Source organism: Taeniopygia guttata, chromosome 9 (genome assembly GCF_048771995.1).
Source record: "Taeniopygia guttata chromosome 9, bTaeGut7.mat, whole genome shotgun sequence".
In the NCBI taxonomy this organism is placed as follows: Eukaryota; Metazoa; Chordata; class Aves; order Passeriformes; family Estrildidae; genus Taeniopygia; species Taeniopygia guttata.
Genome location: NC_133034.1, coordinates 5049784 through 5071554, shown reverse-complemented (window position 1 = coordinate 5071554; position 21771 = coordinate 5049784). Strand labels below are relative to the sequence as shown.

The 21771-nt window shown below is 45.0% G+C and overlaps 2 protein-coding genes across 9 annotated transcripts; both read right to left on the bottom strand.

Annotated features, from left to right (window-relative positions):
* Positions 1–57: 57 nt before the first annotated feature.
* MTERF4 (mitochondrial transcription termination factor 4) lies at positions 58–1266 on the bottom strand. The gene is made up of 3 exons (XM_030279879.4): positions 902–1266; positions 638–822; positions 58–557 (listed from the first exon to the last, which is right to left on the bottom strand). Exons 1-3 carry the CDS (start codon positions 1239–1241, stop codon positions 201–203), a joined length of 882 nt encoding a protein of 293 aa, XP_030135739.3. The 5' UTR covers positions 1242–1266; the 3' UTR covers positions 58–200.
* A 1203-nt stretch (positions 1267–2469) lies between these two features.
* PASK (PAS domain containing serine/threonine kinase) lies at positions 2470–21716 on the bottom strand. 8 transcript variants are annotated; one of them, XM_030280788.4, is made up of 17 exons: positions 21534–21716; positions 19878–20091; positions 18931–19160; positions 17666–17836; positions 16215–16355; positions 15540–15674; positions 14605–14892; positions 14144–14243; positions 12439–12613; positions 9023–9891; positions 8196–8377; positions 7714–7881; positions 6838–6963; positions 6068–6202; positions 4506–4705; positions 3136–3269; positions 2470–2894 (listed from the first exon to the last, which is right to left on the bottom strand). In XM_030280788.4, exons 2-17 carry the CDS (start codon positions 20047–20049, stop codon positions 2731–2733), a joined length of 3390 nt encoding a protein of 1129 aa, XP_030136648.4. In that variant the 5' UTR covers positions 20050–20091; positions 21534–21716; the 3' UTR covers positions 2470–2730. The 8 variants fall into 8 exon arrangements, 7 of the variants coding, with proteins under 7 accessions (XP_030136648.4, XP_012430930.5, XP_030136647.4 ...); XM_012575476.5 differs by lacking the exon at positions 21534–21716 and adding an exon at positions 21292–21496; XM_030280787.4 differs by lacking the exon at positions 21534–21716 and adding an exon at positions 21024–21270.
* Between the last annotated feature and the right edge of the window lie 55 nt (positions 21717–21771).

Sequence of the window (21771 nt, the reverse complement as noted above, 5' to 3'; positions counted from 1 at the left end):
TTTGTTTTGTTTTGCTTTTTTTAAGTAGTTGGTCAAGGAGGAGAAAAATGAGTGCTGTTGTATTTGACAGATGGGATTTATTGGTACCCCACCCATGGGGTCCTGCAGTCACCCCAGGTTGTGCTGGTGTGGCGTGGGAGCCCAAAGCACCCAGTGAGTGCAGCGGCCCGGGAGGGCTGGCACCTCAGAGCTTCACCTCCTCACTCCCCGGCTGTTTTACTTTCATCGCTGTCCAAATCATCATCATCCTCTGTGTACAGTGCATCCACATCCTCCTCTTCCTTCTTCTCCTCCTCCTCTCGAGCCAGCAGCTTCTTGAAGACCTCAAACTCCTCTGGAGTAGAGTAGGCCAGGCTGGCCAGGAAGTCTTTCTCTGGGAGCTGAAGGATGTCCTTCAGTTTTGGGTTACTAGTTTGGGTCTGTCCTTTGTGTGGGGTCTCATAGAGCCCCCGGCGCTCCAGGAAGATGTGCCGATTCCGGAGCTCGGCAAAGGGCATTTGGAAGAGCCGAGCCTTCACCATCTCCTTCTGCTGGACCCCCATTCTGAAGTAAGCGTACTGCGGGCGGAACGGGGGGTGTCAGGCACAGCCCTATTCCCGCAGCCGCTTCTGGCAGGAACGTGGGTCTCGGTCCTCACCTGGAACTGGTGATGGAGGGTGTGCGGCTCCTCCAGCAGGACGGCGGGGCAGGTCCCCAGCACTTCCCGCAGCTGCTCCGCCGTGAAAAGGCAGCGCTCCCGCAGCAGCCGCACCGCCGCCTCCAGCCTCTTCCGCGGCACGTGGAAGAGCTGCGGGCAGCGGCTCGCCGCCCGCTGCAGCCGGCCTGCGGGCAGCGGGTCAGCGGCCGGCAGCTCGGCGGCAGAGCCCCGCTGTTCCCCCCGCAGCCCCGCTCGCTGCCCTACCTCCGTCCAGCCCCAGGCGCCGCAGCTCCTCGGCGCGCTCCCGGAGTCGCTCCGCGGGCAGCCGCAGCAGCGCCGGGCTCCGCTCCAGCAGCGCCAGGGCGGCCTCGGCGCTCAGCCCCAGCAGCAGCAGCTGCGCCGCCGCCGCCTCCCGGTGCTCGGGGCCGAGCCGGGGCTGCAGCGCCAGGAGCCGCCGGGCCTGCTCCTGGCTGAAGCCCATGGCCCGCAGCCCCGCCAGCTCCCCGCAGCCGCGGCGGGCGCAAGGCCCGGGGGCGGCGGGGAGCGCCCGGCCCGGCCGCAGCGCCCTCCCCGCGCCGCGCAGCAGCAGCAGCCGCCCCGCCATGGCCGCGCCGTGGGGCCCGGGCCCGCCCCGCTCCGCCCCGGAGCGGCCGCGACCCGCCCCGGGCAGCGCCTGCGGGTCGGGAGGAGCGGCCGGCTGGGCTCTCCGGGCAGCCCGGTGCCCTGGGGAGAGCGCGGGCAGAGCGGCTCGTCCGCTCCGGTGCCCGCACAGCCGATCCCGCCGGGGCGCGGTGCTACAGAACGCAGGTGAGGTCAAGTGTTGGAGATAGCAGAGTCCAGAGCTGGATACAAACCTAATTAGTGTTATGTGTAGTAAGCATAATTGGCGCCACTCCTTGTATGAAATATGTAATATTGGATACTTGTTAGATTATGTTCCTTTGTATTAGAAGCCCCCCCCTCCCCGCCGGCGAGACCTGGTGTATATTGGAACCCGATTTACAAGTAAAAGGATGTGGCTCAGCCAGGAGAGTGAGATGTCTGGGGAGATACTGGATGCCCAGGCGCTGATCATCGCATAAGTGACCAGAGATGGATCTCATGGAAATCCTCGGGCAGATACATGTGAATGCAGGGTTCCTGTAAATTCCATCAAGGGATTCAACAACTCCGGACACTGAACTGTTCTTCCTCATCACCAAAAACGAAAATCTTATTAACCTATGGACTCTGAATAGAAGAAAAGACTGACTGCCAAAATCTTGGCCTCAGGTGGAATTTTCCCTATAAAAACCTCTTGTGCCAGGATGGAGGTGTGTGGGCATAGGGGAAAACCTCTGCTGAGGCTGACTTCTTGTTGCACAGCCAGGGTTGATCCCCGGGCTTAGCACTGTTTTTTATTCCTTGGCTGGCTAGATAAAATTTGACCATTAATAAAACTATTTTTATTTTTAATTTGGCTGAATAAATTTTCATTTATAACATTAGTAAATTAAGCCAAGTCTGGTTGGTTCTCTGCAGAGCTGCAGCAGCCAGCCAAACCGCTGCCTTTTCCCAGCATTTCCTCCCAGGCAGCCTGACCCTGGCTGACCTGTACCCCAAAATATTCCTGCTCCTTGTATCTCGACCAAATTCTCTTTATTGAATCTATTTTTTCTTCCCAATATCTCTGTCTCATCAAAATCGAGAACTGTTTTCCTGAATATAGACAGGACTCTCATGTTAAAAAAAAAAGGGACACTACCAACCTACCCCTCCTACCCAAATAATGTGATTACATGTCTGGTTTTGAGTCTCCTTTGTGCACACACATTCCAGAAAACTAACAGCAATATTATCATTCATTTATTAATTCAATTTTCATAAAAATATATAAGCTACATATAAAAAGTAAAACCAGGCAATAAAAATGTTTTCCAAGTTATGAGCAACTTAAATATTAAAATCTTCCCCTCACATCTCTGAAACATGTCCTGGGTAAGAACAGTAATAAACTGAGTATATGTGGGTGTCAGCAGGTAACCTTCCAATGGGACCTGTCCTGCTAACTGAGCTCATACTTAGTTCTAAGTCGTCCCTAGATGAAGAAGCCTTCAGAGCGAGGTGCCAGCTGGCTCAGCAGGGACAAACACCTCCTCCCAGGTATAATCTGCCAGGTTCACAGGCTGGCACAGCCAAGGATCCTCTGCCAGCATGGCCAGAGTCATGCGCTGCTCCGGAATAGGGTGCAGGAGCCCGGCCATCAGATCCATGAGACCTGGGCAGGGACAGCAGAGGATGGCTCAGGCTGGATTTTAGGCAGGTTGGGAATGAGAGATACAGTCTATGTTCAAAGAATGACAAATTTCCCAAACTCTGCTGCACTGAGCAGCTTTCCAAATCACAGAACACATCAGGAAGAATTTCTTCAGTCTTCCCCTTTATTTGGGGTGAAAAAACACCGCTTATACTTTCCCAAGAGATCTGCTCCTTTTGAAAAGCAAATGGGAAGAGCTCACCTTCTGACACAGGGCGAGGAGGACTCAGGACAGCTGCCAAGGCCTCCTCCAGCTCACAGAAGGGATTCTCCCCAAGCACCAGGGTGTAAAGGGTGATGCCAAGTGACCACATCTCCAGCTCAGGGCCGTGGTACCTGTGCAGAGATAAGCTTGCTGAAACTCAGATTGCAAGTACAGAGCTATATGCTAAAGAAAGTAAAAAGAAAAGAGGGGCCTTGACAGCCCTTGTTTCCAATTTTTATTTTAACATAGAAAGTTTGTGAGAATACTAAGAAGGTTCCCATGTGTTTGAGGAGTCTGCATTATCCTTCTCCAGGAAATAAAACCAACCACAGAACAGCCAACCAGTTTCTGTTGATGAGTATGTGTAACATGCACCCAGACTTCCACATACGTAAGCTGGTGACAAGAACTTACCCCTCCACCTTCTTCATCATCAGCCAAAACTGTCAAGTAAATATTTAACTGCAAGAGCAAACACATCCTCCCAGCCCTTTCAAAACAAAAGTTACATGGAAATAACTATTAACTATCTCAGTTCCATTTGAGAAAACATGCCAGTTCCTTCACACAGTAAGAGGTGGAATTCCCAGGGCAGAGCTGCTTGCTTCACCTTTCACCTCATTCCCAGCAGGAATTTCCTCTCTTCCTTGCATTGCTTCCCCCACACTCCTTTAGGAGGAGGGCCCATGGAAACAGCTGTGAAGCAGCAGCAAGATCCATGCAGGCATGTGCAATTACAGCAGTGCCACCCTGTGATGGGGAGGCTTCCTTGTGGAGCAGTTATGAGAGCACCAGCTGCCAGGTACAGAGCACTTGGAGAGGCAAAGAAGAGGGAAGAGAGCCAAGATTTCGGTAGCACATCCAAAACAGCAGCAAGAGAAGCTGTAAGAGAAGAATCCTTGAATCCTGAGGAGTACAAAAATCAGTGGGGAGATGAACAAGTACCAAACTGCAAAAATTCAAACAGAGGGAAGCATGTGGGAAAGAAAACAGAGAGGATGAGAGTGGGAGGATACAAAGCAGAGACATGCAAGAAGGTGCTATCAACAGCAATACTTGCTTATTCCACTTCTCTGAAAGAGCAGCTTTTGCTAGAGAGAGCCTGACAACAGTTTTAGAAACACCTTTGTACATACTCAAGCTTTTACAACTTGATTTCTGTCACTAGAGTGCCCTACTTTGTATGCACTCAGACCTTCACAGTGATTTCTGCCACTGCAGTGCCTTAAATCTCACTGCAGTTTCCTGTGGTTGGATGCTCTAGCAGCATTCCAATGGCATAAAAGCCTGCCTACTGTTCCAGCCCTGCCCACATGGGTTATTTTTGGTGTGATGGCACAAAAATGACTTTTCAGAGGGTGACATACGGTTTGCCAGACAGCACTTCTGGTGAGCAGTATTCAATTGTCCCACAGAAGGTATAAAATAATTTCCCAGGTTCCAGGTAGGCAGCCGAACCAAAATCCACTAATTTAATTGTGAAATCTTCAGCAATGACAATATTTTCATCCTTGATATCTCTGTGAAGGATGTTCCTACAGTGGAGATACCCAACAGCTGATACAAGCTGGAAGAGACAGAAGGGACTAGGTGTTACTACATAAAGTCCCTGAATAGTTGATGTAGCATCTCAGCTTTCCCAGAGTCACATTTTGGCTTGTTTTGACACTGCCTAAACAAGATATACATCCTAATTATGGTAACTGGAAATGGCCTCAGGCCTGCCTGTCATCATTCCTGCAGTGCTTATGGAAGAGACACTTCAAAGAGCCTTTGCTGCTTTCATCTCACAGATGTGCAGGAGGAGGGGATGCTGCAGTCAGGATGGGATTGACAGCATTGGAGCTCGCTGCTACAATCCTGCAAGTTCCTCTATTTTTATCCCAGCATTTGGAGGGTCCTTTGGTTTCTCCAGAAGGATATTACTGTGTGCCTTCCATGCTGCAGGATGACAAAGCATTTGAGAGCCAAGTTTGGTATAAATAACATAGTCACTCCTAAACTCCATTCTTTTTCCAGCACGATTCATGGTTTAATGCCGTAATTAAGGATAATATGAGAATGATATCACCGTGGAGATGATCCTGACTCCTACAATGTTTTTAAAAAGAAAAGCAGATGGCTGAGGGAGAAAAGTTTCTATTTATAATACAAATGTGCCTCTGCAGAGAAATTCAGCCCTACAAACCCCAGGCTAGGTTAAGGAAAGGGCTGATCCATCACAAGGCTAAAGGGATACTTTTGGCTTCCATCTTCCATCAGCACCCCAGGTGAGGGCAGGGTGGGCACAGCAAGGGTTTGTGTGGGGGTTACCACATGCACAGCAATTCTTGCATACCCTAGAGCAAGGAATTTACTCATGAGAGGAAATTACCTGGGGACTGCTGTTGTGGCTAACTCACTAAACAAAGTACAGTTCAGCCCTCAGGCAAGCTCCTGACTTACGGGAAACTACCCTGAGTTACTTTGCATCATGCCACCTTAAAATCCAATATAATTTCTTGATTTAAAGAGCAGAGCCCTTTACTCCTGTAACCGATCTAAACTAAGCACTGAGGTAAGTGAAAACGTGGCTTTTTGCAGGCTTGGGGCAGCTTCTGTGAGTTTTCCTTCTCCTTCAGAGGAAATGTGAGTGCTACATGAACGGTGTCTGGATGACAGGGGCTGTGTGCTGTCCTGGTAACAGCTGAGGGGCCAGGGAAACCTCACAGGCAGTGAGGTCCTGGAAAGGCTTCTTGGTTGTTTCTAAGTAAACCTTAACAAGGTTTCTGCAGGCAGCATTTCAATCAGCCCTACAGGATGGTGGGGAAAGGTACTGCAAGTATAGAGCACAACTCCAGTGCCAGTTGATTAGCCAGTATTAAGTGGAACAGAATCCTGGTTCTTACATTAACCAATTCTCACCTGCATGTAGCAATTCTGCTCTCACCTGTCTGAATATATAACTTGCTAATGGCTCATCCAAGTTGGGCTGATTATCAATAAATGTAAAGAGGTCCAGACCAGATCCATGCTTCTCCATCACCAGTTGGAAGAAGCATTCATTTTCAAATACATCCAGCACCTATAAATAAAAGACTTGTTTAATCATATGCTTCATCCTCAAAAATTGGCTTTTTTTTTTTTTTTTTTTTTCTTTAACAAAGACTGTTCCCCTCTTGGAGATTTAATTGGTGTATAGTATAATCTTTAAAGTCTCATTTCACTGAGCACAAATGTTTCTTGAAGTGTGCAGAATTAAAACTGGGAGCAGAATTAAATCCAAGAGGAATTCTTTTTGAAGCAAAAAAACCCAACCAACCAATAAACCAACCAAGCAACCAAAAAAACACCAACAACTCCAAAACCAAAACCAACAACCTCAAAACAAAGAGTAAGAAACAAGATGTGTCCAGATTATTTACTGAACTAGTACATGTTCAAATGTGACATCACACTTCTAAGATATGTGTCTTATCTTGAAATAGCTTTTTTTTTCTGTTAGGAATCACATTTTCAGATCACTTTGGGGTAAAAGTGTTGAAGCAAGCAACAATCTGCTGTGTCACACCCTCCAAAACAAAGCAGGATAAACAGAATCTCTCCTGAAAAGACGGATTCAGTACAGGACACCTCACTCCTGAAGAGGAACACCAGACACCCAGATGCAAACAAACCACCCAGTGCAGTGCAAACTGCATCAGTTCCCAGCCACTCTACCTTAATGATACTGGGGTGCTGCAGCTTCTGCAGGATTGCAATTTCTTGGGTGACCCTCCCCAGGTCAGGATCATCTACCCAGCAGTCCTCCAACACCCTCTCCTTCCAGATGAACTTTACAATAACCTACACAGACAACAGCAATCAGCATCATGTGCCAAAGCAGGGCTTGGAGTGTCAGGGAAGTTAATTGCCAGGAAATCTGTTAGTGCCTCATACTACTAGAAGTGGAAGTAACCCCATGTGAATAGCTTAGAGTATATTTGAATGTGTTTAAATTAATTTAGTCCTAGAAGCTAAATGATACACATAAATGGAATATATTTATTGCTGCTCTGAATTCCAAAGGCTTTGGCAAGCCAGGTCTCTTATCAATCAGTTACAGCACATGGGTGCAGTGGAGGGAAATGAGCACTAAACATCCATGTCAGGGAAACACCAGCACTTGCCCTCTGAGCACCCAAAATACTTCTTCTGAAAAAGAGGAGGTGTCATCATCTCAACACATCTACTCTCCATTCTTGGGGTCATGGTACAATAAAGATTTTGAGGTTTGCTATTCTCTCTAGTAACAGAAGACTAAAACCTCTAATTCTGTTAAGATTAATGTCTACTTCTTTCAACAGGTTCAATTAGCTGCATTAATTAGTTCATTAACTCATTCTGCACCTGTTGTCTCAGGTAACATTTACACACAACATCAATGCAAATGTTTTGCTATCCTGTTTCCATCACAGATTTCTGTTTCAACAAAACAAAACCCCAACTACCAAAGAGAAGCTTTTGACAGTATAGTGCTAACAGAATATGAATACTCTGATCTTTCAGTTTTCCTCCTAAATTATTATTGCAATAGGGCAACAAGAAATACTTCACTTCCTGGTGATCTTTCTTGCTCCTCGCACTCCAGACAAAGCCAAAAGCACCTTTGCCAATAAGATTGAGGGTGCTGTAATTTTTTGCATATTCTCCCTCACATGCTCTTAATCCTTCAAGATCTTCAGCTCTTGGGGAATTGTTGAAAAGTGAAGCTGATCTGATGGCCTAAGTACAGATACATAGGTTACAATAGCAGCAAAAAATGACCAGCCACAGAATCACATTTATAAAATTAATAAATACTGGAAAGAACATACACATCTGCAAGAATAGATAAAATGAGGAATCTTTGCTTCTGATAGTGAGATTTTGGTTTAGTATATGGGAAAAAAAAAAAAAAAAAAGAAGGGAAAAAAAAAAACAGCAACATCCACCCCACCAACTCATGTCATTAATTTGAAAATCTTCATGACTTTAGCTTCAGCTTAACAGTCAAACAAGGGGAGAAATGTTTAATATTCAAAGGTAGGATTTCTTACTTCTCCAAGACTTTTAGTAGAGAGATCAGCAACAGACTGGGAAGAGTTTGCCAGGCTGGCAAGCAAATGCTGAGTCTTTGCTACAGCTTCCTTTTGGCTCTGTGAAATGTCTTTCACCACCCAGACACAGAAAAGCACAGTGGGATCCTGCAGCTCTGCACATTTCACCTCAAAGAGGATGCCTGTAGAAACAGGTGAGGAAATGAAAATGGTAGAATGCAGCTTTAGTGTTGAACAAGACAGCGGATGTTTTAGGACAAAATTCAGAGCTCTTGACAAAAAGTTCAGAATCTGGGAAACAGCTGCTCAGTAAAGAATCATCAGAGGGGCTGACACCAGCACAGCTATTCTAGAGGCACCAATCAGCTACCTCCAGCAGAGATTTGTCAGTGTCCAATTGTGATTATTCATTTCACACTGTTATTCTAGATTACATAAAAATGGGGATTTTATTCAACAAGCAACTGATTGCAGCTGAAGGAGTGAATGAAGCAAATTCCATTATACAATTTTAATGCAATTTACAGTTTTACAGTGTAGTTTGTGTTTTCTGTTCAGACAAAGTTATCAGGTTCACATTTTTTAATTGTGTATTGAGAGTATTTCTGACTTTTCAGTAGGGATTAATTTCTTACCAACTTTGTATTTTATACCACCTCCTTTTCTGATATTCTCTGGGTAGACTTAAATACTTTTTTTTTCTTCTAGATGCTTCTTCCTTCCTCTCCACTGTGAGCTTCTAACCAGAACTGTCTGTATTCTGCAAAACTGTGGGTGAAAAGGAGCATCCCAGTAAAAGTTTGGGAAGGGGACAAGGTTTCACTTACTGAATTGTGAACCATCTCTGTGACAGCAACTCCCAATGTAGCTGCCTTCCAGAATCTCCCAGGTCAAAGCAGCTGCTGGATTTAGCCTGTCCTCTTGTTTCACTGGGGTGGATGTTACTTTGATCTTCATATTTTGCTGCCTGAGGAACTGACAGTGTTCTCCAGGCCTACCTTTGCTTTTCAGGGGATTTCTGCTGGAGTTGTCCCCCACAGTTTCTGCAATGGTTTCAGGTTTCTCAGGAAATGCTTTGGAGGATTCCTCAGAGTTTTGTAAATGCCTTCTGGAGGCCAGCCATCCAGAATCAGCTTCTGTGGCAACACCACTCAGCAGCTGCTTTCCTTGTTGGGTGGAAAAGGCACTGTTGGTCTCAATTAGTGCATTTGAGGCCACTGCATAAGAGCAACATCCTCCTCCAAGAGCTGCAGTAACACCTAAAGAATTGGCTGAGTTCCCCTTGACACCAGCATTCAGTCCCAGTACCTCAAGACCAGAGCAGATCCAGTTCAGTTCAGATTCTTTCACATTTTCAGAGGCTGTGGCAGCTCCTGGTGCAGAAGCACTGCAGCCTGTTTTATTTCCTGAGCAAACATCACAGCCACTGTTTCTTTCATGTGCAAAGAAGGTTGAAGGATCATTTAGCAGGCAGTTGTCAACAAAAATATGCTCGAGGCTGGAATGTTTTGCACCACATATTGAGTTTGTTTTTGACACCTGCCCCGGAGCCATGTGGCTTTTCGAGTCTTGTCTGCAGTTCAGAGCTGTCCCAGGACATGGCTCATCCACTGTTGGTGTTCCAGGCGAGTTACAAGTGGCTTCAGAAGGCAGCTTCACTGGGTCACAGGGTGCTGCATTTAGATTGTCTTCTAGTCTGGAACAAACAGGCAACCAGGCAACAGTTACTGCAGGAGATGCTGCACTGTGACTGCTTCTCTCTGCAATCTCCAAGTTCTGACCTAAATCCCACTGTTGTGAGTCAAGTGATGTGTGGGAGAGAGCCTTGCAGAGAGCATCTTTTGAGAATTATTTGATCCTGAACTTCCCACTGTTCTATACTGTGCCACTGCTCTGATTGTGTCAAGCCAGCTTTTGGGATAAGGCTCTGTGGTGGGCTGAGAGCCCATCTGTAGCAAGGCTGTCCTCAGTGCAAAGATTCAAGGTTATCAGCAACATCATGATTACAAAATAACAAGACTGTCCTACTGTATAATACCCATTTAAATATGGTCACTATTTAAAACCTGGACCAATAGTTTTATTTCAAGTTTAAAAGCAAAAGGCAGAAAGCTGTTTGCACAGGCATCCAAAATCCTGACAAATTTACCAAAGGTACACTCAAATGGCACTCTTTCCCTATGGATAATTTCCTTCTCTAGCTGAATTTCTAAATATAGATCATAAACCATTTACCACCACAAAAAAACCCTAATACACATGTGAGGTGTTTTGCCAGTTGATGGGGGTGATGGAATGGGCACAGACACCAATGGAAAGAATGGTTTTATTTTACTATTAATATTGAGGCAACACAGAAGAAAAAAGATAACCTTATTGTTTTATCAAATGTATTACCCACTCAGCTTAAGCAACAAGCAAAAATAAGCAATGTGATGCATCTGATCATTGCTACAGGAGAAAGAAAAGTGATTGAGAAAGATCCATCACCAATTGCCTAAATACTTTACCATCATCCAGAGTCTGCAATTGCTGGGGAGCACCTTTTTTTTTTCAGTGAGGACCTGGAAAACTCTTCCCAGCAGTTGGGAAAATCCTATGCATCCACTTGTAGGTGAGGTCTCCAAGTTTGCTCAAAAAAGGGCTCCAGGTTTATAGGCCCAAATTAAACAATCCAAATTACTTGTTCACCTTTTTGTGCAGAAAACATCTGGTTCTGATGGCCCACTTCCCAACAAGCCAGGGCCAGGACTGGGAGGGTTTTGCCTAAAATATTCGACTAACAAACCTCCAGGGATATCTGTTGGGACAGTTTCTTAATATACCTCACACAAGGTTATACAAATGTCTCTACAACAGCAGGTTTGGCATTAAGAACAACTAATATTAATGTTTTGATAATCTATTTTTAACTGAAGAACCTTGTTGGTATTAATAACATCATGTTCAAGATTCATCTTGTAAGTCAATTTGGTGCTTAGGCCTGCTGTTCAGGCCTCAGCAGGATGCTTCCAGTCCTGAAAACAGAAGTTCCCTTGTCTGTCCAACAGGAGATGGATGTCTCCATCCATCAGGGTTTGGATATATGCTTTGACAGAAACCCAAGCCATGAAAAAACAGCTATTGCCCTGCTACCTGTAATATTTTAGACTAAATAAATTAGTTTTATGTTAGGCCATTAATAATAGAACTGTTTATCAAGTATGCAGAATATCTACACTGGGTCATTTGTGTGATGATTTTTAAAATGACCATATTTCAAACCTTTTTATCCACCTAAAGTGTTTGCTTAAAACACTTGTTTATTTCCAGAATACTTGTTGATTTCCAGAATTATACTATGTCAAAAAAACTCTAACAGGGAAAATACAAAAGCTTAATACAGCTTTACAGAGTTCATAAGAAATAAAAGAATGCAGAACTGTACCTTTAATAATCCAAACATGGCACAAGGTATTTTGCAAACATTTTCATTAATAAAAATGCAGCATAGAAAAACAATGAAGCAGAGCACTTACAGTCCTTACTTACAAGGATGATATGAGAGATGTAAACTAGGAGAGCACAAAAAAATGACATTATCAGCCACTTTAAAAAGCAACGAGAGCTGTGCTGTAATGGTTTATACCTTAAACTGGATAGTAAGTATTTACTGTGGTGGAGAAAACCACAACTGTAGCAGAGTTGCAAGAATTGTTAATGTGGAAGGCTTAACATTTGACTTAAGGTAGGCCATGAGCATGACATATGTACTTCTACAGAATTTCTAACCTTGTGGCAGGAAAAAGACCTGAAAATGTACAAGAAAAATGGCTGGATTTCAGTAACACAGTACCCTGTTTTAATGGATGACCTGAGAGTTATGCCAAGCACCAGAAGGAATAACACTTAGAATTCCCTCCAGGTAACATGGCTTCAGTGCAACACCAGCTGGAAGAAGATAAAGATCCACTATTTCTGATTAGGGAGCCTAATTACCTTAGTCTGGATGAAACATTTGGTCCCCTTTAGAGTTGGAATTTCTGTAATTTTACGATGGGAACTTGTGCAAATAGAAATAAAAATCTAAGCCAGGGACAGCTCAGCCTATCTGGCACTGAGATTCTAAAGACAGAAAAGCATAGAAGGCTCTTGCTACACCCTCCCACAGACATCAAACAGGTGAAAAAATCAGCTTTTGCTGGTGATTGCCATCACAGCTCTTCGTTTCCCCAAGTGAATATACAGTCTGTGAAATGCCTACCTATTATTGGGGGTGGATGCTGCTTCAGGAGGTGAGGGAGGAGAAAAGAAATTGGTCCCATTCTTTTGTTTATTCTCATCATGTATTAATTTGTCATCTTTGTGTTGTTGCTCCAATTCCTGCTCTTCATCTCTTGACAGAAGGTGTGCAAAAGATGCAGCCAAGAAACTGCTCTCTGTACCAAAGAGGAAACAAAACCACACCAATTTAAATTTTTATAGGCTTCAGAGGCTACAGTGATTAAAAATAAACTTGGAACTGCCTTGGTCTGTCTTTTCCTACGGAATTGAGTACAAAAGGCTTGATTGAGGCAAAACAGTCAAAATACAAGCATTCCATTCTACTTGATAAATCACCACATGCAGGAATCTACATGGTTTAGGGCTGCCAAAATTTGCTTTTCTAGCAAAGCTCTTGAGCAGATACTGGTATCATATGTTAGCTACTTGAAGTTCAGAGGCCTAAGAAAATGCCAATAATATAAATAGACTGAAATTAAAAAGATCATACAGCAGTAGCATTAAAAAAAACAAAAAGGCTCAAACCACACATATACAGCCCATTCCAAATCCATATAATGGAAAGGTTTGGACTGCATTTATATAACTCACTGAAGCTATAAGATTAAAAAAAGAGTCAAAACATGCTTAAAAGAAGAGGAAATTAAGGTCTTTCCTTCCCCAGTGACAACAGATCAGATGAAAAACATGTGTTTGGAAGATGAAGTAAACCAAGTATTATTGCTGCAGAAGAAGGTAATGAGTGAACAATCTAGATCTGAATCTAGAACAATGTTTAATTAGTAACAGCTGAGTGCTAACAATGCTTCTTCACTGAAGAATTGAACTACTCCTAGATTAGGGGCATCATTTAATCAAAGAATTACCTAAGAAATTGTACAGTGTCTACTAACTCTTCTTTGTTCCAGTGGGGTGCATTGGTTTCAGAACAGATGCGCATTTCTAAGCAAAGAGAAAAAAAAAATAGGGGGGAGAAAAAGGAGACAAAACCAGCCTAAAATATGGTATGGATGAAAGCATGAACTTGCTGGTGTTCTCTGTGTTGGGCAGAGCTGGCTGGAAAAGACAGATGTGGAAAGATGAGGCTTCTTTGCTTCTGTTTATTCATGCTGTGTTCAGAGAAGTAAAATTTTGGTAAATTCTGATGCAAGCTGCATCAGAGGAATAAGTGATGCCTCCCTGATTGAAATACAGCAACCATAACATTGACTATCAGCCAGCAGCACAAGCCAATTCAGAATATTAGATTTTTCCTTTAAAATATTAATCCTAAGTAGCTACAGCTCTACTGCAATACAGTCACAAGAGCTATATTTTTCACATTTTAAAATACCACAGGGTCCTAGCAGGCAAGGGAGGGAGGGAGGAGGGGAGGGAGAGAGGGGAAGTGCTTGTTAAGTACAAAGTGTTCTCTATTCTCACTGTAATTTCCATATTGGATATTCAGTTTTATCTTCTTGGCAACAGAGAGAAAAGCTCAATCTTAGGTGAACAATTCTCTTTACCTGAGGTTATAGTGGAAATCTGATTTTAAAACTGCATGGAGGGGCATTGCTTTTATGAAGAATGTTCTCTTTTTTGTGGGTCAAAAAACAGAGACTTCTTGTCTCTGCTTGTTTCCCCTTGGTTACAGCAGCCAGAGCCAGCTCTATGGCAGGCACTGACACCTTCCAAAAGGCACTCACCTTCTGTCCCTGTGGGATCATCCAGAGGAGGTAAAGGCAAAGAACAGCCACTGCTTCTTTCCATGTTGTTATAGAAACCAGGGATCAGGAATGTAATGTTCTAAAACAAAGAACGAAACCTTATAAAGCTAAGCCAGCTCTCACAGGACAGGGGAAAATGCTGACACAGTGTGTCTGTGAGCCTGATTCTCATGGACAGCCAGGCAAAAGTGATTCACATGACCAATGGAGAACATAGAACTGTGCAGCTTGTTTTGGGCTACTTGAAATCCATAGGAGCTCCTCAGCACTGCAAGTCTCAGCAATTCCAGCATGGGAATTTGCATGTCATCCCACACCTCACTAACCAAACGTGGAACACGAGGATTTTGTGATGGCAAGGAGTGTAAAACAGCTTCACAATTCCAGTGGGTATGCTGCCACATGTATTAGTGTTCTGGGAGGATATGAACTTATCTTACCTTTCCCAACAGATCTTTCTTCTCATAGCCAAAGAGCATTAAAGCAAAACTATCCGTGATGCCACAGATGGTTCCATCTGACTGGAGAGCAATAAGACCACTGATGGTGGAGAAAACCACAACTGTAGCAGAGTACTGATAGCCTGGGAGAGAGCCTTCTGTCTGTGGAATCTCATCTTTCTGCACTGCTGCTGGCTCCTCCTCCAGATGGGTGACGTCCAGCTTTAAACTCAGAGGAAACATGGTGCCCTCTCTGCATCGGCCTGCAGCTCGCTGGATTCTGAGGTTCTAAACCAAAGCAAGAAAACCCAACCAAACAAAACTCAATCAGAAAACCTTTAACTGACCAAATGTTTTGGGTTTATTGCATTGTTTATATAAAATGACGTGGGAATTCTCAGGAAAAAGGAGCAGGAAAAGAAAAGGAACCAATCTTGTGAGTATCAAAATGAACAACATCTGTTGTTCACTGGATTTGGAATCCAGTGTTGAACTACTAAATATATATCCTGGAGACCAGTCTATGCTGCAGCTTTTCAACAAATTAGGCATTCATAAGAAGGCCTCCTTCAACTCCCTGTCTGCCCATTTCCATGACATTTGCAAGACCTGGGTATTCTTTCACCCCTCAGACAGACATGATTGAAATGGGTTAAAGAATTAAAAGGAATCTTTAAGAGCTTGCAGAGAGAGTACAGTATCTTACAAAGCTAGGACTGGAGAAAATTGTCTTTGACCTGGGCAGATTCCAGGGCATGGTCTCATCCCAGGTTAGGAACTCTTCAGACAGCAGCTCCACAAAAAGGTAGCCCACCCTTTTCCAGGGGAATGAGGCTTCTCTCTGAAAAGCTTTCTTCTGTTATGTAAGGAGGGAAAGCAGCATGCACTCCAAATGTGAAGGCTATGGAAGAATGAGGCTGGTGCTCATACTATACCTTTGGGATTTTTTTGCCTAGAGGAGGGATCTGTACAGAAGGAATCAGGTCCTTTATGTGGAGTCCAACTACTGCTTCCAATGTTGGGTAGCCATGGAGATGAGCATAAAGGAGATCACATGATGTAATTTTTCCCTGGGGAGGAAAATTTACAGGATTGTTAAAATTTTAACATTTTAGCCACAGTCCGCTCAATGCTTTGACAATGGCTTTTGCAGTTACCTAAGCAATGGCAGGAAATTTCATTCTGCAATCCTTTGGTGGACACAACTCACTCAGTAAAAGCAGACACAGCATAAACCAATATTCCCATATCACTGTGCAGGGAGCCTGCCCTTTTCCCAGGAGAGAGGTAAAGGCATCCAGTGCTCCTCACAGAACTGTTCCTCAGCCAGATGATCCCTTCACAAGGACATCCACACCCCAAAGTATCAAACCCCTGCCAAACCAACACTGCTTAAGGATAAGACATCCCCTGAGGAGAGAGAGTGCATTTCTGTGTTGTCAAACACATCAAGGTGAGCCTCACCAGAGATCCATGCACAGCTCCTGCATGCACAGTCCTGCTTTCAGGCCCTGCCATGGACACACTCCATGCTCACAAAGAGCAACCTACCAGTCCCACACAAACTCTCACAAATTACAGTCTGGTTTGATTGTTAGGAAAACACTTACATCGACCGTGAAGGAAACACGAGCTGAAAGTCTCTCTACTGGTTCCAGAACGACCACACAACGCTGCGTGTCCTTGCTTCTTATTTGCCTCAACCAGACTGAGACGGGGATCTTCTCATTGAGGTGGCCAATAACATCCACCTTCCCACCAAATTCAGAAATGGAGGCATGACTTACTTAGATTGTGGTTACTTAGAAGAAATTTCAAACAGGAGTAAGATACTGAGCCAAGATACCTCCCTATCATTATTAGAAAAACATCATTTCTTGACTACTTTCTAATATTTTATGGGAACAAACAGTTTTAATCCAGAGATTAAAATGTCTGAAAATAATTCACAAAATGTCGTTACTTTTGCATAGTCTCTCCCCACCTCAGGAAGTCTAAATGCACAAAGACTTCCGAATAATAAATGTACCACTCTAACACCTTGCATTCAGTGTGAAGTGACTCTCAGAGATGTCCTATTTAAGAGATGTCCCATGGTACTAATGAACACTCCCCACTAGTAACAATCCTTAGTTTCAGCTGCAAAACCAGAAATTTCATTTATTTTGGGAGGAGATTCTTCTCAGATCAGAAAATGTTTATTTATCTTATAGCCTGCAAGGCTCGTCCCAAGCCTTTTAAGATTTTTATATGATCTCAGCAGAATGGGTTTATGACTGTGACTCCTAAAAAGTATTTGGAACACCTTAGAATAAGTGCCTCTGTCAGACATTTAATTTTAATTCTCACTGAATCAAATTTAGATCCTTGCCTCTACCCCATATCCAAGTGAGGATTCAGGAAGATCAGGCTCTGACATACCAACAATTTCAGTTCAAAAACAACACACCAGAAAGAACAGGAGCATATTTTCCAAGGACTCTCTAGGGACAACTCACAACAGCAGAAAAAGAAAATAATACGGAGATTTTCTCATCCAGTTCTCTTATAAATAACCCCATTCTAGGCAAAATATCAATTCCACTCTTTTGCACTAACTATGGTGTTTTGACACAGACATTTCAGATTATTTCAATGGCTTCAACCTTTATAATATGCACAAGCCAATTTGAGATAATTTTAAAAATATTTTTAAGGACCAGGTGACTGGGAAATTTTCCACAATAGACTTTTTCCATGTTAATTAATTTTTTAAAAATCTAACATCCTTTAAATTCTGGTTTGGTCAAGTCACAGTGACTCCATGTGTTGACAGCTGCAAGGTTCTCATGGGTGTCCTCTTGAATCATCTTTTACCCTTTGAATTCTCACACCTGCAAACTTTTAAACCAAACAATCCTGCAAATGACAATTGCCAAAAGTCCATGGAGTTAAATATATCAGGAAACTGCAGAAATGTAAAAAAAAAAAAAAAAAAAAAAAAAAAAAAAAAAAATCCCAAACCAAAGCCTACAAAACCATTTTATGTGGTGGAGAATAATTCCTTGAACATTTGACATACCACAGCTCCTGAAACCACCAATGAACATTCAGAAGTTTCTAGGTACTCCTCACCCACTGCTTCCCAGGTCTCTTGGCCAGATTTGGATATCAAGTGAGACAGCTTTTGACCAATGAGCTCCTGACTACTGCACCCAAGCAACTTGCAAGCTCGGTCATTGGCCACTAGGATCTAGAAAAGAACAACAAAAAAAAAAACAAAACCAAACTTAAACAAAGAATAAAAATTTTTTAAGAGCTCATCATCTCTTCAAGTTGTTGCTTTAATGTCTTAAAACATCCCTTTCTCCTGGTGGAAATAAAATGGTTCTTTACAATTCTGAGTTCATTATAGATTCTTATTCTAGGACATCCCTTGCCCACTCATCTTTTTGGTTAAGGGGTTTTGAGACATTGCTTTCCTTTTAGGTTCCCTGCTTTCTTTTAACTGTAAACAATGACATCCATGGAGGCAAAACTACAGAGTTGTATTTGCAAGCAAAGCCCAAGAAAGCCACAAATTTGCATCCAAACTCAAAGGTGTGCAGTGATCACACCAGTCACTGGCACACTGGAACCTGTGCAATGGAGCAAGCTGGGACTCAGTGTTTTCAAAGTGGGCAAACCCAAGCTGTCAGTTCAAGCTACAACATGGCACAGCTCTTTAAAGGTACCAGGATCCAATGTTAGATTCCTCTCAGCACAGGAATAGAGAAATTCTTTCCCTCCCAACGCAAATGAAATGTTTACTGGGGCAGATAAAGAAATCTTATGCCACCAGAAGCACATTTCAGGGTTGGTACTTTACAGAGAGAAGGCCTGAAGCACATTCTCCTCTTCCTTTCTTCCCTCATGTCACTTCACAGCTGCATTCTTATAGAACCATTAAATGACAGTATGGTTTGGATTGGACAGGACCTCAAAGACCATCCACTTCTACCCCCCTGCTATGGGCAGGGACACCTTCCACCAGCCCAGATTGCTCCAAGCTTTATCCAACCTAGAACATTTCCAGGAATAGGGAGTTCACAGCCTCCCTGGCCTGTTTGAGAAAGACTCAACACATCCTTGCTTCTGCTATTATTTTGTGTATTTTGCTAACTACAACCTGCAATGGAAATAAACTCATCAGCCTTTAGAAGACCACTGAGCTGGAGCAGACTACAAACTGCCTTCATGACATTGATTACCTGCAGATACACAAGATAAAACCAGACATTTTAGCCTGCTATCACACAACCTGCAGCAGTTATGGGAGCTTAGTGCTGCAGGTTGTGCTGCAGGTACCTCTGTTGTGCTGGCATCCACAGTGAAGATGGCTTGGTTTGGGTTGCGTGCAGCAGCTGGGAGGTGCTGGCTGGATTCCTCCACAGCTGGGGTGTGCAAAAAGGAGCAAGAACTTCCAGTGGAAGCAGAGAGAGAGGCAGGATCCCACTGAGCCCATGGGTTACCAGTTTTGCTGGTACAAATGTTACGAGCTGTCAGAGAAGACAAACAGTAAGAGTTCCACTTCTCCCCTGTGAAAACATAAAGGTCAGGAATGTTGCTGTAACAGGAGTATCAGAGGAATGAATTAAAGAAAAAAAAAATGCTGTCAGCTGAAGCAACTGTCAAGTAATCCCAAAATACATGCTTCTAGATTTTTTAAGAAATTACAGTAAAATAAAATAAAACAAAACAAAATAAAATAAAACAAAATAAAATAAAATAGTGAAACTAAAGAAAACAGAAACTATCCTAATAAATTTATCTTTTTGAATCTGGAACACATAAAGTTAGTCCATGCCACTTGCCAACATTCATAAGTTTTAACCAGACTAGTTAACTTTTATTTTTTAACTTAGCAGTTTTTAAAATGTTTTGAAATCTCTCAAAAGAAAAATGAAATGGTCATTAAATAACTGCAGTAAGTGCCCAAGCCCTTATTAAAAACTGCATTAGTTGCAGTTTTAGCCAATTAAGTGTCCCCACTATGTGACATTGAAATACCTGTAATCTACACCAATGTTTTAGCTACAAAGTGCCAAGTGATTGCACTACATATTTCAAAGGTTCTGTGAGCATCTATCCAGTAATGTTTTTCCTGCAGCAATCCATGGCTCAGGTGCCCACTGAACAAGTGCATCATGGCAGATACTTATTGCTGTTATCTCTGTGTTTGGGGAAAGGGAAGAGGAAGATCTGAAACTGCTCAAAAGCTTCATGGGAACTCAGTCTCACAACAGAGTGCTCACCAGGCAGTGATGCTCCAAGCTGACAGAGCCCAAAGAGACGACTTCTCCTGCTTTTGTTGCCCCAGGGGAAGGATCTACTTAGCATATCAGAGCCATTCAAGTGAGTAAGGACTAAGCCTGCTGATGAAGACAGAAGGGCTCCTTCAGAGGGGCTACAAGCCTTAGCTGCCATGATCACGTTCTGGTCACCAGGCCACACTTAGGGAGCCACCATCTGCAAGAGAATCAAAGGACACAGAGTCAGGCCCGAAGCAGGGACCAACGCTGGCAGGTGACAATGCCTTCTGGCCCAGCCACACCCCTGCAGCTGACAGCAGAATCCTCATTCCTGAGCTCCTGCCCTGAGGTTGGGCTGTGTGCTGTGTGGTTATTATCCACAGCTGACTGCTGACTTGGCATCTTGCCCAGGTGAGGGTTCCATCCCTCTCAGGGCTATTCACTGAGAAGCTGGATTCCATGATCCTTCTGGGTCCCTTCCAAGCCAGACGCTTCCGCAGGACACGAGTGACCAACAAGACGCCACCACCACATTTCTTTCTGTCAGAGCTGCTGAGCACCCACCCAGCACCCTCCTTCCTTTCTGCTGGCTTTGAAACCAAAACCTCTGGATAATTTGGAAAGTCACTCGCTGTTGTGGTGATTTCATGGTTTATCCCAGGGCCGCTGGTCCCTCCCCTGAAGGTGTCCCTCCAGGTGTGTCAAGTCACTCCGCCTTTCCCCGCCCTGACCCCTGCCAGCACTGTCTGTCACTCCTGGCATTCCAAAAGTTCGTGGAGTGATTGGGCAAGTTCAAAGGCTGCCCTTCACCCCCGGGGGACAGCTCTGAGACCTCCTGAGACCTCCTCTCCCGTACCTGGTTGGTGGCTCCTTATCCCTTCCCCTGTCCCCTCCCCCAGGTAAGAGAGAGGGGAACCAGGCGGTCCGGGAGTTCTGATGGAGCAGTGACAGGATTCACAGTTCTGCTTGGAACTGCTGCTACATTCAGAGGCTTGCGGGCCAGAATAAAAACTCTGGATTAAACCCTCCATCAGACCCACTCCTTTCCTTCCTCATAGCCTTAAAAGCCTCTCCGATAGCAGGAAACCTGAGGGAGCAGACCCTCTGCCAGGGAAGCTCCATCCTGCCGTCCCCTGAGCCCCGGCTTGCCTGGATTTGTCTCCATGTGCCCAGCTGCGACATCCAGCTAGCCAGGAGCGTCTCTGGGGTGAAACACCACAGTGGCCGCTATTCGGTCCAGCAGTAGGGGCCAGACAAGCCAGGGCACGTCCCGTTCCCTATGCTGGAGCCACCAATATATAACTCGCGGTTTTGAATCAGCAAGTGTAGCGCAGCTGCCTCCCTCCCACCCAGGGTGCCGGCCGGACCCCCGCGGCCCCCACCGGGACAGGACGGGACGGGACGGGACGGGACGCACCGCTGCGGTCACAGCCGTGTCCCCTCAGGGCGGCCCGGCGCAGGCGGAGGGCCGGAAAAGGCGGGGGCGGGACCGAGCGCCCCGGCACCCAATGGGCACGGGCGGTGTGAGAGTGGCACGGCGAGCAGCAAATGGGGCCGCAGCGCGGGAGGCGCGAACAGCTCGAACGCCCGGGGGTTCGCTGCTCCCGCCGGCCTCCCCTTCCCCGCCACTCGCGGTGCCCCCGAGGCAGCACGGCCGACCTGCTCCGGGGGCGGGGGGCTGCGGGTGGAAGGCCGTTCCGCAGGGCGGTAGCTGTTCCTCTGTTCCTCCCAGGGCTTTGGAGGCGGAAGGACGAGGCCCAAAGAAGAGCGTAACGCGTCCGGCTCCAGGCGCCGGACAGCTCCCGGCCGCTTCTCCCCCCTCCTGCAGAAAACTACGACTCCCAGGAGGCAGCGGGGCGCAGCGCATGCGCGCTGGGGTGTGGGCGGGCTCTGCCCC

Bases quoted from the DNA above. Each gene is read 5' to 3' on its own strand.
- MTERF4 (XM_030279879.4), bottom strand. From the start codon at position 1,241: ATGGCGGGGCGGCTGCTGCTGCTGCGCGGCGCGGGGAGGGCGCTGCGG. The intron at 823-901 runs GTAGGGCAGCGA...CGCTGCCCGCAG, and splicing joins GCGCCTGGGGCTGGACGGAG to GCCGGCTGCAGCGGGCGGCG. The intron at 558-637 runs GTGAGGACCGAG...TTCCGCCCGCAG, and splicing joins CCCTCCATCACCAGTTCCAG to TACGCTTACTTCAGAATGGG.
- PASK (XM_030280788.4), bottom strand. From the start codon at position 20,049: ATGGCAGCTAAGGCTTGTAGCCCCTCTGAAGGAGCCCTTCTGTCTTCA. The intron at 12,614-14,143 runs GTGAGTGCCTTT...TCTTTGGTACAG, and splicing joins TGATCCCACAGGGACAGAAG to AGAGCAGTTTCTTGGCTGCA. The intron at 9,892-12,438 runs GTAGGCATTTCA...TGTTTGTTCCAG, and splicing joins GCATCCACCCCCAATAATAG to ACTAGAAGACAATCTAAATG.